This window comes from Zerene cesonia, chromosome 7, assembly GCF_012273895.1.
Source record: "Zerene cesonia ecotype Mississippi chromosome 7, Zerene_cesonia_1.1, whole genome shotgun sequence".
NCBI classification, from domain to species: Eukaryota; Metazoa; Arthropoda; class Insecta; order Lepidoptera; family Pieridae; genus Zerene; species Zerene cesonia.
The window spans coordinates 6124360-6143187 of NC_052108.1; the positions used below are offsets into that span (position 1 = coordinate 6124360).

Here is an 18828-nt window from a genome sequence, read left to right on the forward strand (position 1 = left end):
CTTTAAATTAATGAAATATAACAACTGCATATTTCCTAAATTCTGTAGATATCGTATATTTGAGTCATTAAATTCCAAATATCTTGCAATAGTTTGAGTTGATATAGCTATATAGGTACTTCAAGTGACATCATCTGTTTAAAATAAGACTTCCAAAAGTTGAGAAGGATCAATTTTTTACGACCTACAGTAAATTGTAATATTATTCTCAAATTATTGCATCAACTAGCGCCCCGACTACGCCTGGGTTACAGTAGCCAACGGAGAAAGAGATGAAATGGCTCCAGTAGATAAACACACAAACAAACTCTACTGCTTTATATCATTAGACTAGAACATTCCACGTCCAATACAATTTATCTGAAATAAATCCTAACTAGCAGATAATCATCAATAAACTCCCACCTCTCTAATTCATTAACGAGTTTCAAAGGTTTTCCAGTTTAGTCGGCGCTTTATCTTTACTCTACGGTCAACTTGGAACAACTTAATTGAAACTTGAAATCTTTTGAATTAGAAGTCAGGTCTTCGAGCACTGTACTATTCTCTTATAAACTTTCGAATTAGAACGGAAAGTTTTTACCGATTCTCTTTTTTGTGAACCTAGTTTAATTTAACTGAAGTTATTTACTGGCTATATACGAACAGTTGTGGTTGATTGATTACAGAAACAGTTAAAAAATGCATTTTCATCAAAGGTTAAGTATAATTTTCTAGTTTTTCATTCCAGCACCGATAAAAACTAAATTAAATATAGCCTGTGACACTCACAGATAACATAGCATTTTATAAGTAAAATAATTCCTAAAATTGGTTCAGTAGATCTCTCTATAACGTCACAAAGTCACAAATTCACAAACCGTACCTTTTACATTACAAGTATAGATAAAGAATTCTCAATCTTCCACCTTATGGTCAAAAACTATGGACAACACAATCACGCAAAATACATATTTTAATTGTCTTTTCATAGTCGTATTTAGAATATTAGCAAGGATTATAACACTCTACTTGATATCAAGTGCATATCAAGCTCTCTTACGGCTTATGTCCACTTTTATGCTTGATTAGGTTTTCAAATGTTAAAATAAAGGCAATTAAATACATTTCTTTAAATAATGTAACTTACCAACAATTATCTTAGTAACAAAAAATGAATCAAAGAAATATTTATATTCAATAGATATATATTAATATCTCATAATGTTTTAGTAAGAGTATTCCAAATAAATGTTAGTTTAAAATGCGATACATGGTAGAATAAACGAATGCAAGGAAAAATATGGAAATACACTCGTCAAATAGTACCGTGGAGATCGCTTTGCTGCGGTTAATTTCCCACAGGACACGTCTCTATAGGATCACCTACGACCGACTTTTACTTTAATTGCAAATATTTAAGCGAACTTTCATTACTTTACAGTTTCGCTTATGTAAAAGGACGCTATATACGAACTGTGATTGCATTCAAAACGTGATTTGAATTCTAATTTCTAAATGTGATTCATTATGTTTTAATTTTATGCTAATGAACTAATTGTATACAAATTCACCCATACACCTAATTGCTTTTATTATATTTTCTTTTTCTTTTGCTTTTATTGTTTTCTTCTTTTGGAAAGGAAATTCAATATCCACAAAAACACTCTGAAAAACAAATAGATCACTGCTAAATGTACTCGGAAAATTCATGTAATATGTATAAATGTATAAAGTTTTGAGGTTTATTAGGGTCTGAACAAATATGAACATTGTACCGCTTCGGGTAATTGTTATCACACGCAACGTTTGATGATACATAAACGAATAACGACTTTTAATGGCATGTTATAAATAAAACTTGACGATAAATATTCAGATGTCAAAACTATTTACTACCTGTGTAAGTTTTCTCGTATAGCAAGGTTCAGTGGAGGATTTTACGATTAAAAGTTTGCGTAAAATAAAAAATCATCCAAGTTGTATAAAGTTCCCTAGAGAGTGTAAAACGTACCCTAGAACTAAGTCTTTAATCTGTCTGTCCATCTAGCACCAGGCTGTATCTCATTAACCGTGATAGCTTGGCAGTTTCTATTTTCAGAAGTAACGTTTAACTCTTACCTTTACCTTTTACCTCTTACCGATATAGCAACAAATAATAAAATATCTAACTTAAGCAATAATTTGAACAGTCATAAATTGGATGGATGAATGCTGAACTTAATTGTAAAATTTAATAATAATTTGATCACTGGGATCAAAAAAAATATTAATCGTCTCTAACTAACATCTTATTATATAACCATAATATCTTATTAAATAACCATTTACCATTATTGTGTAATACTTTATTGATAAATACCAAGGATAGAAAAATCTATTATAGAATAAAAATTTACTTTATTGAGAACTAATAAAAATATTAGTATCCAATGCCTGTGAAATAACCGGGAAATTGGCTGATCCGTATCAAGTAGATTACAGGATGGGCAGATCGCCTTAGATTGGCTCTAATTACCTGAATCGGAGAAACTGAAACCTGAATATTCGTAAATTCGCTAGTCGACTCGAATCTAGGCTATATTCGATTGGGATTTAGCTTGGCTTTTAGTTTGCTCTGCTTTAAAATTACTCTAAGCTTCTAATGTCTGTTTAATATTCAGGGATGTTTCTGACTACATTGCTGGTTTTGTGTTTTTACATTGTTTGGTTTAGCTTCTCCTGATGTAACTAACATCGACAGGTTTTATACGAATTATTCATCAGTTGAAATCTTTGAGGTCAATGTAATTTTATATAAATAATGTAATTATGTTTTATTTCGACATTACATTTTAAAGTGTTTTGTCTAAACCGGCCAAATATTAATTACGGTATAATTGATTAGTTGCGCCTATCTAAAACTTCTGCTTATATTTATCAAAATTGCAGTTTGCCTTTCGCAGAAACTATTTCAAGGTTATAAGATATTCAGAAGGAAATTGTGTTAAAGCGAACGCTTTTTCTTAGCACAGATGAGACTAGATAAAGTACAGATTCACATTGTAATGAACATAAGGTTAGATTCTGCTCCATATACTAGAATAAATGTTCCGGAATTCCGCTATGAAAGTCTTCACCTGAATGGGAACCAATTAATCTGTCAATTGCAGTTCGCACCACGAGCCGTGCTGAAAATTAGCACACGAGCTTTTGCAAGATTCGATTAAGCTCGAAATTCAGTTCTGCATTAGTTATCAAATAACTCACTTATCAACTGAGTTGTCAAATATACCGGTAACGTGAATATTCATGGGATTTTTATTCATGAACTGCTCGGCTATATGCATGGGCCTTCAGGTGTTTGCAAATATTGCATCCTGGCCGGTTTTGTATTTTATTTTGGCTGTGTATCGATTCCAAGGTTGCTGTTACATATGTATTTATTAGGCACTCGCTGATGCCCAAAAATCTTCATGTTATCAGGGTGACATATTTCATATGTTCCCAAGAATTTTTATCCACTGAAAACGGTTAAAACGGGTCAGAAATTCATCATTAAGAACAAACAACCAAATAATTAGAAAAGTGGTTTATGTTATCCTGATAATATCATGGTATGTGTGCTTGGTAATGTTTGATCTTTTTGTAACATAAATTCTTCATAATAATTTCTCAACATTTTTCTAGTAGTAGTGAGTGTTATATATCCTTCCTTATTAGTAATTTAAAAAAAGTATTATATTTAATATTACTAGCTTTTTGCCCGCGGCTTCGTCCGAGTCGACAAAACAAAAGAGGTAGTCCAAGCGTTCCTCGCATAGTTGCTGTTCTCGGGTCTCAAACTTTCTCTGTAGATATCAAGTTGCTTTCACTTTTTTAACGAATGAAACATGTAATTTTCATGAGAATTTCCTTTGATTTCACGGGCGAAAAGGTAATTAGAATAACGAAAGTAATTTTATTATTGAATATTGTATACATATTGAATAAAACACATATTAAATGTTATTTAAACATTTATTCAGAAATTGTATAAATACAGTCGAATAATACATATCATTTCGATGTCGAAAAAAGCTTAACTCTTATGTACGTATAAATGCTTAATGGTATGTCATGTCTTAATACTATGATCCATTTTACTATTTTCGTAAAATAATCCCTTGGTTATATAATTTTCATTGTCTTTGGCGTATTTAATATTTAGAATTTGAGTGATGAATTTACAATGATCATATGTAATGGAAATGATTACTAAAACTATTTTTGGATATTTGCATCAATGATAAGAATAAATTCATATTTAAGGTACTAACATAGTTCCTCAACAAAATGTGTCCTTATTGGAATAAGTGAATGTTATTATTACATTTTCCAAATGCATTTTTAAACATGCAGCTGATACATCAATTATAATAATGATTTTTAGTTATAGTTTACTCTTTCATCATGTCTCTGCTACGCTTCATCTTTAAATAAACAATACTTTCTAACAGTTAATATTTTTTGGTTTACATTATTATGCAACGAAAATACAATGCAATAGACGCTCTTAGAGAAGGTAAGGCGCCGTTGTCATAATGCCTACCTCTTGCAATTATCAACCTTATCTTTCCCCTTGTGAACTAAACATACGATTAAAAACTAAAGGAAATTTATACAAAAACAGTAAAACAGCATTGCGACTAGGGCTTAAGTCTAACGGCTAATGGTAAACATTTGTTTGTAATACTATAATGAACTTAGAGTATACATAATTCACATACTTGTGCAGATAATTTCAGACTTTATCATATCGGTACATGGCACATTGCAGTAAGCTGTTTATTTCTAAAAGCTAAAGGCTAGTAAGTCATCAACTGATTTAATCTAGTTTTCATAGTGAAATGTTTCTATGAAATGTATAGACGTTTTGTGCTTATAAATGTTCATGTGCTCGGTTATTAAGCCTTAGAAACAGTGTATTGAACTAATTTTATGTTAATTTAATGAAACATATTCTATAGGAATATAACATGTACTTGAATAAAATTCAGATTTTTTTAAATATCAGTATTTTTTTCTGTTTTAAACTCCGAATAACTTTAAAGAAATATTAACATGATTTACAATAGATAAAAATAATTTCACAATTTTATAATAGCCAGTTGTTTAGTTACAATAATTTACTTATAGCTTAAATCATCTTAATTATTAAGAAATTAAATTTTATATTTACAGTCTCATTTATATCCACGAATTAACACATTATCACAAAAAAAAAACATGATAATTATTTGAATCCATTAATATTTTTATTCAATCTTGTCAGAACGAAGTCCGTCATACATACTTAAGACCAGAATAAAACGTTATTTTACAATATATTTATCATAATGGTTCATTAATTGTAAAGATGTTCTCGAAATGTAATTAATTTATAGGTATTAAATTTCAATTAATCGATAGAAAATGGCTTTACGAAACGCAAATTTACTCAGGTATATATTTTGTAAATAATAATTATAAATAGAATAATTAATATGTATATAATGCTAGCATTGAAAAGTATTAAGCGATTACTTTTTAGTTAGATGCAAATCAAACGAAATATAAAAAATAAGTAATTAAATTGAATAATAAAGCACTTCATCTTCCTTTAAACGGTAAATACTAATTTGAGAGTAGTGAGTATTTATTTTGATAAGTTAAGAATTACTTTGTTATTTTAAGGGAATCATCAAAATATATAATATTACACATGTTCAACTTTCACATAGTTGTAAATCAATATTTATTTTCATAAATAAAACATTTTTCAATAAGCGGCAATCTTAATAAACGTCAACCAATTCATAACTCCAATAATAAATAACACATCAATTTCATCTATACATTTACCTAGTTCTCTGCAAACGGTTGAGCAAATATATCATTCAGTAGTTCTTGGTACTCGTCCGCATTGTAAAGGTAATCTTCGTCGTCTAGAGTCGAATTGTACCTGAAAATAAGATAATATAAAATAGATAATTCCGGACATCCTAGAAAAGAAGGGAACCAGATCGATGGAGAGAGAATATTAGGAGAATTTTAATATTTAGATAATATGCTATTTGTACATCCGAGAAAGCCAGTTCGAGCCTAATCAAATAAGGGACCAATACTTTGTAAGATTATAAATTTATTTAACTGTTATTGAAGGATATAGATAACTATAGCACACTAAATAGTGAAGTATCACGAAAACAATATTATGTGGCAATTTAATATTTTCAACCTCGGTTGTAAGTGTATAATTTTCCATAATTTATCTTCCTAGATATTTAAATACTAATTACATATTATTTAAAATACTACTGTATGTACAATGAGGTCGTATTTGGTACTGTATTTGAAAAGCAAAAACGAAATGACTTGTTATTCTGAGAATATATTAATGCTATTCTAAGAAGTTATACAAAATATAAAATGAAGAAAATACCTTACCTCAATGCATCCCGTTTTCGTCTATCATTACCATGAGCTGTGGCTTGTATACACAGCACTGCAAAGCGATTGTTGCAGGCATATCTGTAAAATAAGATGCAATAATACCATGTAATTAGATGTTATTTACTTCATGGATAATAGTGTTGTATTATCTTTGATTGCTGCAATAAATTATGGCTTCATTTAACAAGAAATGCACAATTAATGAGGAGATATATTTAAAATAGTATTTCATAGGTTCACTTTTAAAATCATAAACAATTATGAGAGAATCAGCAGAGTTATGCACTTTGAAGAATGACATCCATATTATTATGACTTCTTAAAGTCGTCCGGAGGTCAAGTTAATACTACTATGTGCTCTATAGCTAAAATATTAATAAATAATATGAGCAATGCCAAATAAATTTACATATCCATTGTATCTTTGACAATCATAATATAATCGGTAATACATAAAGAAATAGTTAATATTATTGAAAAGTCCATTGCTAATATTTCATAAATAGAGGCGAATTTTAAGTTGCTACGAAAATAACTTATAGAAAAAAAACATACAAAGGCGAAATTGTTAAATTTATACGCTATCTTCTTACGATGCTAACTAGTGCCACTTTGATGGATTGCTTCCATGTTCTCCGTCTCGTTGTACAATGGGTCGAGAACGCTTTATAGATGATAACGATGGTGGATGATGATGATGATGATGGAGGATGATTTTTGTATGTGGTAGTCGAGCATGCTTCGGCACGAATTGGGCAAGACACCTCCACAGAAGACCGGCGTGAAATAGCATTCTGCTGTGTTTCGTTCAGTGGGGGAGCCGCTGGCCCATATCCTTTTCCTTGCCATTCCCACTCCTTTCCTTTTTCCTCTCGCTAAAACTTTCTTAATCCCTTCCCAATTGAAAGTCGGCAATCCATTTGTAGAGGCGTAACGCTTGCAATGAATCTTATACCTCTCAAAATGTTCATGGACGGTGGTAGCGCTAACCATCAGGCGTCCCACCAGCTCCATTGCCGTGACATAAAAAAATGAAAGCGATGAAAATATACCTTTCTTGCGACAGCACATTGTGCATTGCTATTCCGCGCATAGTCGGCTCGCCGCATTGCCTCCGTCGCAGAATGTGTTAAAGCGCTATATAGACTCATGATAGCAAAGATGACTTCGATAATGCTGATAACGATGATGATGTTGCTGATATAACCATACCTCTCTTGTGACAGCAGCTTATGAGAGTACAGCGAGGCGGCCATGCCGCGCATCGCCGGCTCGCCGCTCTGCCACTCGTCGCAGAACGTGTCCAGAGCGCGCTCGCCGCTCGCGTGCGACCCGTGCCAGACTAGTTTGTGAGGCCTGAACATAATGTTGGTTTTATAATTGTTTAATAAAAGGAAAAGAGAGAAAGACATTGTTGAAGTGAAAACTTCTACAGTCGCGATTTTATTTATTTATTTTATATTCTTCATTGCATACATAGACGATACAAAAAAAAATTATAATAATTGTAATAAAGGATTTTTATTCATAGCCTTATGGTATAATGGAAAAAATACATTGTTTATTATTTCTAATTACAACAGTGTTTCTTGACGGCTCTCCTTTGTCTTAATCTTCGTGACGTATTGGCGATTCAAAACACTAGTTGTTTTGAGTTTGATAAGTTTAAGTTCTTTGATTTATCAATTATTATTTTTAATAGATAAATGGATAAAAAAATCATGAAGGTAGCATAGTCTTGTGACTTGATGATAACGTGATATTCTTTTTATAAATGTTAATGGAATAACAAAACAATAAAATATAAACAATAAAACAACTAACTAGTAAAACGAGCATCAAATGCATCTTTGTTCTCGAAGCATCTAGAAATCTTACCAATTAGCGTCCATCATGATGTTCTTCCCACTAAAACTGAAGATTCTCGGCGTTCCCGCTAAAATGCCGCCGTTGCCATCAAATATTTCAGAGAATGACTTGAACAAAACCTCTCCATATGTGTTCACGACGGGCAAGTGTCGGTCCGCATATCGTACTATGGAATCTAAATTTTGTATCCTGTAAAAGGAAATAACAGAAAGATTATCACAATGTACATAAATTATGTATAATTTGAAAAATCTGTGCTTTTTCCGTTTTTTTTTTTGTTATAATTAATAGACAAACGTCACTACGCATGTCCACCTGTAACAAACTTTAGAGCGGACGGATTCCGCCCGAACTTCACTTACCTGCTAGTCAGGAAAGCTCTAAAGGTTCCTTTCAGACCAGCGCGTCTCGCCTGTCGATAACACGCGTAGTCAGCTCGTCGCACACCATGCATATCACCTGACAGAGGTTCGTTCAGAGCTGCTAATTTTAGCTGCGGGAAGAATAAATGTACTATTAGACCAAAGTTTCTCAAAAATCTCTTGTGTATCTAATAACATCTAATAATTAATTGAATTATTTTCTTGTACCGTTAAGTATTTAATTACATTTAAGGAAACTTAAATAGAACGGCGCATGCTCACATAGTAATATGCAATTAATGTGAGCGCTTAGAAATTTAACAATTGTTGACGGTCAAACATACAAGGTTCTCGGTCGGCTGTGCGGGTACACACGCACACATGTGTACGTATAACGCCCAGAAATATGAGTACGCGATTTAAAAGAAAATCTTCTGCTTGTATTGCCTCGATTGCTGTATTATTTGGTATATAGGAATCGTAGCATTATACGGTTGTAAGAAGAAACACCAATCTATACGTAAATCTACTTATCCTCATTTCAAGACAAAATTTACACGTTCCTATATTTTTTGACCTGATTTGTCTTCCATCTAAAAATACTTACCGTTGGCCCATTAGTAGCTATTGGCGGGGAATTATCCACGAAGTTTGATAAATGTGGTACATGCACTAAGCTGGCAGCCGGCATGGGCGTTGGCATTGGGGCTTGGGTTGTCGTGAGAGGAGCCTGCGTCACTAGCGATCCTAACTGCATTAGAAACATCGTTTTATATATACTGATATTGTAAAGATAATTTTTCTGTTTTTTTTTTTTTGTATTTTTATTGACCATTGGACCGATTTAAAAAATTCACATTTAAAAAGCTGCAATTTCGTTTAGTGATAATCACTTAATAATAGGCAATATATGTTCCATGGGCGATGACGATATGACGAAGATATTATATACGTTTAAGATTATGACGTTTTCATAGGCACAATTGCCGAATAACGGAACGGTGTGCTAAGTCAAATATACAAGGAAATTAATTAATAAATAATATTTTTACGTCGTTTTAACAAGTTTTTTACGTAATCAGTGTATGCAAATCTTCAAATTCCAGTTTTCGTATCACACGACATGTGGAACATTCCGTATAATTACATAATAATATTTTATTCTATATAATATTATATTCTATATCATATCTTTTTTTTTCAAAACAAAAGTAACTTTTTTGCATGTGGTGTTTACCTACAATAAATTGTACACTAAGATTGATGTTATGTTTATTTGTTTATTTTTTAACAATAAATGGTAAAGCTTTAAAAAAATAAATAAATATAGGTACCAAAACGTATTGCCAGCCTGAATTCACTTTGACAAAGAGAGCTTGTTCCTCCATAACATAAGCTAATGCTCCCACAGGGCTTGATGCAGCAAGCTGTAAATAAAACATAATTAGATTTTTTTATATAATATAAAGATAACATATTTTAATAGAAAAACAATATTATCTTCGTAACCTAACAATTTAGCCATACTGTTTGTCCCATCAATAAAGATGAACTTTTAAAAATTCATTTAGAAATGTAAGTCTTACGGATTTTTAAATAATTCCTTACTATATTTACCTACCCGCATCATTTCTTCTGTTGTACGGAACACAGCAGCCCCAGGAGCAGTTTTGCTGGATTCATCAGCGTGGCTTCTTGTATCCAAAGGAGGTCCTATAAGTAGATTTTAATCATAATCATCATTGTTATTATCTCAGGCTTTACAGCCGCGAGTCTTGGCCTAGTCCAGTATTTTCTTCCAGCTCTCTCGATTTATTAATCATAATATAATAGAATAAATATAAGAACTGTATGTCTGTGTATAATAAAAATGAAAAGCTGAAGAGCTTGTTTGAATGCGCTATCCCATTAACCAGTTGATTGATTTCAAAAATTATTTCACCGTTTGATATGGTTGGCGCTAGTTTTAATATCAAGTTATTATTTTAATTCCTTAATAGAATGATTTCTGTATACTATACATACAAATAGGTCCATTTAAATGTTTATTAAAGAGAAATGTGATAGTTATATGAGCTAAATACACGTTATAACCATAACATAATTGCGAATTATTGAATTTACAAACAAAAAAAAATCTTTAGATTATTCAGTCACACACGTAAAGGTCATTGGGATCTTAGAGAGCAACAGGAAAAATATGAAAAATTAGTCAAGTCTCCGTCTCTCTTGAATTGTCAGTTTAATAATAAAATCTATACTTCATTTAAATATCTAAAAATAGACCGAACTTAAAACTATGCGATAAATACGAATATAAATTACTTATTTTATACTTACCGTTTTTGTCTCTGCTTTTTTCTTTAAGCTCTTTCAATTCTTTTAGAGCTTTTATTTCGTCAAATGGACTTTTTTGTACTATTTCCAGCAGCGTGTTAATATAATAAACACGTAATTAGCAAGTATGAAATGTTATTTTAAATACATATGTATTAATTTTTGAGGTATAAATTAGGTCAATATTTATTTTGAATGTAATACGAATATTAATATCATGTACAGTTCATTAATAAATACTTAAATGAAAAAAATATTACCAGGTCTGCCAAAATACTTCGTGCTGCCATGAACGGGGTTTTCTTCAAAGTAGCTAAGACCTGGTTCTCCCTTAGGTCCAACTATGGATATGCCAGGGGGTCCCGGAAGCCCCGGCTGGCCTGGAGGCCCGGGAGGTCCCGGGATGTATTGCACTACGTCGGATTTGAAGGCTGTACCCGGGGGCCCTGGTGGTCCCTCTGCTCCTTTTGGCCCGGGCAATCCATCATTACCGCGATCACCCTTTTCACCTTTTAACTGAAACAAAAACAAAGGGTTTCAAAGTCTAACAGTGTGAGGAAAATTCACAAGTTTAAATCGATAATTTATATCCGAGCATTTTATTTAGTTTTTCAAAAATTAATCTTTAATATTTTAAGTGAACTATTTAATCATAATTAATATATGTATACAATGTATACAAGTAAGCCGATAGAATAAATATATATGAAGTCAGCCACTTTCTCTCGAGAAATGTTCCTAGTAAAGTTTTGACTTGTATGCATCTCAGATATGGCGTAGAGGATGTGAGATATTTACATTGATAACCCGTCAAGAAAATTATGAAGGTCAAAAGGTCACAAAAATCATTTTTTCGCAAATATGTGACGACTTAAATTGCTCCGAGGTAATAAATAGTATCATTGTAAAAATTGTTTGTCGTAAAATGATGTACAAAAACAGCGTCTTGCATGCTTCTGACAAATTTAACCATTTTCACAGTAGAGCATTGAGAAGATGACTAGAATGCACCGAAATTATATAATGTACAGTTCACCAAGGTATACATTATTTACACTTTTAAGTGATACAATTAATAATTTATTTATTTTATTGTATGGTTGAGAAATTAATTCATTAATGTTTATCATAAAATATCATCTTGTAATTCGTGTTAAATATTTAAAGCGATTTTGTGACCTTCATTCTCTGATTTGCTCAATCTGTGATTCGCTCGAAACCTTACAATCTTTAAAATATTTTAGCTTAAATGAGTAATAAAAACGTATTATCTTTTGTTTATTGAAGTATGCATTTAATGTAATTAAATAGGAATCTTTAATTATTCAATTACCTTCGATTTTTTTTTGAGTTCCATTATACTCAAAGGATAAAACGGGAGTCTATTGTTAATTCTTCGCTGGCTGTCTGTCTATTTGTCTGTCCGTCCGTCCGTGACAGATAATTATTTTTTGCATGAAATGTCTTAGAAGTTTTTTTTCGTATGAATAAAGAGGTAATTAAAAGTCAATACAAGAACTAAATGTTCGTTTTATTCGCATGCAACCAACAGTCTGCTCAGAACAGAAGTTTAGGCTTCGAGGAGGACCGATTAGCAAAAGAGTCACGTTCAATGATACACGCTTACCAAAAACACGCATTTAGTGTTAAGTTCCGAGCATACGCGGTTGTGTTGATTTAATGGTGTTTAAAAGAATTAAATAAATTATGTATTACATTGTTATACTAGCGCTGGTTGCCTTATACCTCTATGGTATCCGAACATTCAATTACTGGAAGAAAAGGGGTGTTAAAAATGATCCACCTATAGCATTTGTAGGAAATAATCTTAACCAATTCATACAAAAAACCAGTATGGCCACAATGGCTGAAGAAACATACCTCAAGTATCCAGAAGAAAAAGTAGTCGGATTTTTTAGAGGAACCAGGCCGGAACTAATTATACGAGATCCAGATATAATGAAACGCATTCTTGTGACAGATTTCAACAATTTTTATTCTAGAGGACTTATGCCAAACACACAAGTAATAGAACCTCTAATGCAAAATTTATTCTTCGCTGACGGAGATTTGTGGAAGCTAATAAGGCAACGATTTTCGTTGGCCTTCAGTACTGGAAAGATTAAGGCCATGTTTTCATTTATTACGGAAAGAGCAGAAAAATTACAATTGCTCGCCGACGAGGTTGCGAAACTAGATTCATATGATGTACGTGAATTAATGGCGAGGTATACAACTGATTTTATTGGCGCCTGTGGTTTCGGCATTAACATGGACACATTGAACGACAACAATTCTGAATTCAGAAAGTTGGGCCGAAGGATTTTTATACGCACACCGCGCGATGCTACGCGTGGCGCATTAAAATTCATATTTCCAAATATTTGTAAACATTTGCATTTTTTAGCATCTGAATTGGAAGACTCAATGAACTATCTAGTGAAATCAGTGTTGAATCAAAGAAATTACGAGCCATCGGGGCAGAACGATTTTATCGACTTAATGCTTGAATTGAGAAAGAAAGGAAAGATCGTCGGGGAATCTTTGGAAGAAAAAAATCCAGATGGAACACCGAAAACGGTGGAATTGGATTTAAGTGACAGTCTATTGATAGCGCAAGTCTTCGTATTTTTTGGAGCTGGTTTTGAAACGTCATCGACAGCGTCCAGTCATACGTTGCATCAGTTGGCTTTTAACCAGGGCTATCAACGAAAAGTGCAGGCAGAAATCGATATCGTCTTAAAGAAATATAACAATAAAATCACTTATGAAGCAATAAATGAAATGAAGTGTTTGGAAAAAGCGTTTTATGAATCTTTACGCATGTATCCGCCTGTTGCTTTCTTAATGAGAAAGAGCGCTTCACAATATACGATACCCGAAATTGATTTGATTATCGATAAAAATGTAACAGTCGTTATTCCAATTAGAGCAATATTTAATGACGCGAAATATTTCGAAGACCCTAGCAAGTTTAATCCAGACAGATTTACATCAAGTAAAGATATGAAAAATAGTGTGTTTATACCATTTGGTGATGGACCACGGGCATGTGTTGGTGAGTTTATTTTCAATTCTTTTTCCGTTTCACAGCGGCTTCGCCCGTGGTACATATATAGTAACCTTTAGTAGGATCTCAGGGATTACATACACATAAAACGGTGAAAGAATTTTTGAAATCCGTCCTATTGGAACGATTATGATCGATCGATATTCTTGAGAATATCGCCTTCAAACAAACAAACAATTTCATTAGCTATATATAAATAAATAGCAAATAGTTTTAAAAACTATATAAAGTTATATTTTTAAAACTCTCAAATACATAAACAATAGAATTAATTTTGTAGTTTTTCAATTATCCTATTATGATGATAGAATCATAATAAATAAAATATTTATTTCACCTTGAATTTAATTTGAATGACATAGTTATTCAATGGCGCAGAAATTTTTGTGCGAAAACATGCGAACGAAAACACAAAGGTTTCCTCTTTATGTTATCAAAGTCTAGATAAGGATAGGCGAATATAATTATTTTAGCGATCGTCGTCATAAATGCCCTTGATATTTACTAATAAACGTGTTTATATTATATTAATGAGTTAATCTTTAATGGAAATACGTTAAGACTTTAAACATTTTTAATAAGTGTTCGTAAATATCATAGATTTTTATTTGTTGCAGCTGCGAGGTTGGGGTACATGCAATCAATGGCAGGTCTTGCAGCAATATTACACAAATTTGACGTTGAAACGACACCAGAAACCATTCTGAAACCAAAATCGGATCCAACGGGAATCGTTTCAGAAAATTTTATAGGAGGGCTACCACTTAAGCTACGAAAACGAACAAACTGTACATAGCTCTAATAATTAAACATGTTTATTAATAACTGTGACATTTTATATTTTTTATTTTACAACAAATGCAATGGCATTTCGTGCTATCGGTGTCGTGTTTGATTGCATCGTTCTGCTTTTATTATGCGGCAATAAATTAGACACTATAATTATATTTACAAGCGTTTCTATGGTTCTAAGGTCTGTGGGTGTTTTTCTTTATTTTGATATTACAATAATATGAGAAAAATACAATTTAGCGACATACTTTAATGTCGAAGAATTGCAAATATTTTTGAAATGTGCAACTTGTTTATTTACATTAATTACATGCATCAGTTACATTTCTAATTTATTACAGTATACTAGCTGGATCCTGCGGCTTCGCTCGCGTGATACCCGGCTATTTGTAGCCTATGTATTAATCCAAATTACAATCTACCTCTGAACGAAATTTTATACAGATCCCAAAAGAGGCTTTTGCGTGAAAGAGCAACAAACACACACACATCCTTACAAACTTTCGCATTTATAATATTAATAGGATTACGAATTAAAATTGTATATTGTACCGTTTAACAAAATAATATACAAAATTAAAAATAGATGTAAATAATAATTTATTTGGCATTCACATTGTATGACTTTTTACTACTTATAAACAGAAACTCTATAGCTGGAAGGTATATCTGAATGGTATATCACATTTTGTGGTTTCATTCGAAGTACAAACATTATAAGAGCAATTTAATATTACTCGCAACAATACAAGCATAACTTTGCGAAACAAATGTTATTTTATGTAACAACATTTCGAAGATTAAAATTTTATAGACATATTTTACTTAAATTATGTATTGAAAATGTACTTACCATGGAAATATCCAAAAGACTGACACCAGGGTAACCCTTTTCTCCTTTCGGACCTATAGCGCCCGGATTTCCTGGGGGCCCTAGAGTACCTGGACGACCCTGTGTATATAATGAATGATAATTACTGATATTTTATAAATAAAACGATACTATCGTCAAAATGTTTCTATTTTTGGTTAGAAATTTTGGAAAAAATTTTTGTACCAACCTTATTGTTCTATGCAGCGTGATAAAAAATAAGACACGTCAACTTTATTTATTAGCATTAAAACGTTTAAATGTAACATTTTACGACAAATTAACATTATTTTTGTACAAAAATATGACTTTTCGTCATCTTAATAACCGTCTGAATAACAAATAAACAAACACATTTAATTCTAAGTAGATATATATAAGTCGTATTAATTAAACAATAAAGAATAAACAAGTAATTGTAAACGGCTCGTCAGCTTAAGACATTGTTCCACAATTAATCTTCTTTGTTCCACAAAAATTCTTCGCAAAGTCCCTTGAAATATTTTACAATTTACATATATTATTTGGATTGTTAACAACTTACCATCCAGCCTGGGAGACCTATATCACCCTTTTCACCAGGTTTCCCCGGTGGTCCAGGGATCCCTTGCAGACCTTGAAGGCCACGAGGTCCCGGGGGTCCTGGCCGCCCTCTTCTGCCTCTTGGCCCTAAATCGCCTTTATCACCCTGTTGCAAAAAACGAAATTTAGGCAGACTAAAAAAAGTTATTCCATGAAGATAAGTAGAAAATACTGACAGTTGATTTAGGATAAAGGAAATACCCTATAATAATAATGTGACCCTAATGTCTATAAAATGTTTAAAAAGTCGGCTTATAAAAACACAAGAAAGGCTGAAATGATTTCAATGACTTGTTTTGTTCGATATATTTGCATTAGTGCATGTCATTGCATCAGCATTGTAACAGATGAATGCTTCACAAAAACGTGTATCCGCCAGCAGTGATGCAGCCGAGTTGACAAGGGCAAAGGGGCAACGTTCATCTCAAATGATATTTTGATTTTCTGAATACAATATGAAAGAAAAGATAGCATCGTTTTTATAACGATTAATATGTATATATAAAAGATAAAAGTATAATATATATATACAAGAATAATTGTTAAAAAATTGCCAAAAAATTGAATTCATACTCCAACCATCTCGTCTCGTATCGGTATAATATCCAATAATTTCAATGTACTTAACATATTTCTTAAAACTTACTGTAATTCAAATATTAATTGGATTTCAATATTAAATAATTAAATAAACCTATTTAAGAAATACCTTAACGGTAATGATATCAGAACCAGCTGAAGCGATAGTGACAGGGCCTGGAGGTCCCCGTTCTCCCCTCTCGCCCTTCAAGCCTGGAGGCCCTGCGGGTCCCGATGTGCCTGGCATCCCAGAAGGCCCAATGTCACCGCGCTCTCCGGGGATCCCGTCTTTACCGGGCCTACCTGGTATTCCATCATTACCACCGCTTCCTTTTTCACCCTGTTGAAGATTTTTGAGAATAATAAGATGAACCGGGGCTTTTGAATACAATATAAATATTGATTCTGCAATCTGATAAAATATGATGTAGGCATAAAATTTTATGTTTTTTTGTACTGTTTCTTCCTTTGGGATTATCATTTTTTTTTATAAATTTAGTTACTTCTGTATTGGTTTGCATGAATATATGAACTTTTAACACTAACCTTTTCTCCCTTCTCCCCCTTAGAGGTAGGCGAGAGTCGTCCTAAAAATAGTACACATTTAATATCATTCTATTATTATAAATAAACGATATTACACACGACGTTGAAGCGTTGAAGGTATAGCGTATGCAAATATGTCTAAACATTTAAATTTATTTAGCGTAAGCGTATCGTCATATATTATAATTAATTAATTTATTTAATTGTTTCTTAAGGGCGACTTACAAAGCATACACTAAAACATTATTTAACAAGAAAAATTAAAAATGCAACATCATTTTTATGACTTGGCACCTGTCGTTAAGAATTCAGAATCTTCTGTTGTGAAACCCAAAGGCAAAGCTGGTGGTCCTGGGGGGCCGGGAGTACCTCGTTCTCCTAAAAAAAATAATAAAATAAATACAATTACACACCACTATAAAATTCGAGACAAATATTCTAGAGATGAAAATAAGGATATTTTTTGTAACTTGATCATTATCAGAATCATTAATAAATTATTATGGTTCTAGTTAGATGTATAATAATCTAAGAAAGTATCCTGAGTATCCTTTGCATATGGATCGAAAGTTGTTTTTGTATTGATGGTAGAACCATTTTGGCACATATAAGTATGTCATGAGAAGAAATAACCTTCTATTGTATAAACTTGAATTATCAAAAAATTATATTATTCCTATGTTGTACCTTTTTCACCCTTTTCACCCAGTCGGCCATTAGCTCCCGGTAAACCAGGACGTCCGTCATGTCCAGGGTCGCCACGATCACCCTTAACTCCTCTATCCCCTTTTGGACCAGAATAGCCCTAAAATAAAAAAATTAAAGGAAAGCCGTATGTTAAAAATAATGGTTTTCTTTTTTAGAAGGTCGATTGGCTTAATTGTTTTTAAGTCTTCAATAAAATTATACATATATTATACATATTCATTAATATTTTATAGGTTTTAGAACTACTGTAATTTAAGTTTTTTAAAGCATCAGTAATAGAGTTTTAGCGTATTTATCGGCATTAAATATTTTATTTCGATCATTTTTTAGTTGCAACAAAAATCATCCAAAGAACTCACACGGTCACCTTTCGGCCCAGTTTGTCCTACAAGTCCTCTTTCACCTTTGGGCCCTGGAAAACCTCGTTCACCTTGAAGGCCTATGGGGCCAGGTTGTCCCGCGTCCCCCTTTGGACCCGGAGCACCGGGCCTGCCAATTGCTCCTCCGTATGAACCCAATAATGATTCCTACATAAAATATTTTTTTATAATGTGATATTAATAATAATGAATGTATGCAAGATACGATAACACTACTAATAAAAGATAAGCTGTTGAAAAAAACGTGTCTAAAAAATATACTATGACCCATTTTGCGCTGTCTTTAAAATGCAGATTAGG

General features: G+C 32.3%; 2 protein-coding genes across 9 annotated transcripts in view; one reads left to right on the forward strand and one right to left on the reverse strand.

The window, feature by feature from the left end:
• Positions 1-3971: 3971 nt before the first annotated feature.
• Positions 3972-18828, reverse strand: part of LOC119840645 (collagen alpha-1(XV) chain-like) — a 116078-nt gene continuing 101221 nt past the window's right edge. For 6 of the 8 annotated variants that reach the window (XM_038367336.1, XM_038367335.1, XM_038367333.1 and 3 more), the window contains 17 exons: positions 18508-18675; positions 18128-18245; positions 17735-17818; positions 17441-17481; positions 17025-17234; positions 16278-16421; positions 15924-15932; positions 15716-15814; positions 11261-11516; positions 10285-10376; positions 9998-10090; positions 9271-9414; positions 8664-8794; positions 8311-8490; positions 7645-7788; positions 6427-6510; positions 3972-5941 (listed from right to left, as the gene is read on the reverse strand). In XM_038367336.1, coding sequence (XP_038223264.1) covers positions 5842-5941; positions 6427-6510; positions 7645-7788; positions 8311-8490; positions 8664-8794; positions 9271-9414; positions 9998-10090; positions 10285-10376; positions 11261-11516; positions 15716-15814; positions 15924-15932; positions 16278-16421; positions 17025-17234; positions 17441-17481; positions 17735-17818; positions 18128-18245; positions 18508-18675 — 2097 coding nt within the window. In that variant the 3' untranslated portion in view covers positions 3972-5841. The remainder of the gene's footprint in view (positions 5942-6426; positions 6511-7644; positions 7789-8310; positions 8491-8663; positions 8795-9270; positions 9415-9997; positions 10091-10284; positions 10377-11260; positions 11517-15715; positions 15815-15923; positions 15933-16277; positions 16422-17024; positions 17235-17440; positions 17482-17734; positions 17819-18127; positions 18246-18507; positions 18676-18828) is intronic. The other 2 variants (XM_038367332.1, XM_038367338.1) reach the window with 1 other exon arrangement.
• LOC119840646 (cytochrome P450 6B7-like) lies at positions 12579-15013 on the forward strand. The gene is made up of 2 exons (XM_038367339.1): positions 12579-14058; positions 14688-15013. Exons 1-2 carry the CDS (start codon positions 12708-12710, stop codon positions 14864-14866), a joined length of 1530 nt encoding a protein of 509 aa, XP_038223267.1. The 5' UTR covers positions 12579-12707; the 3' UTR covers positions 14867-15013.

Excerpts from the sequence above, each read along its gene's own strand:
- LOC119840646 (XM_038367339.1), top strand. The coding sequence starts at position 12,708 with ATGTATTACATTGTTATACTAGCGCTGGTTGCCTTATACCTCTATGGT. Across the intron at positions 14,059-14,687 it reads TGGACCACGGGCATGTGTTG|CTGCGAGGTTGGGGTACATG; the intron begins GTGAGTTTATTT and ends TATTTGTTGCAG.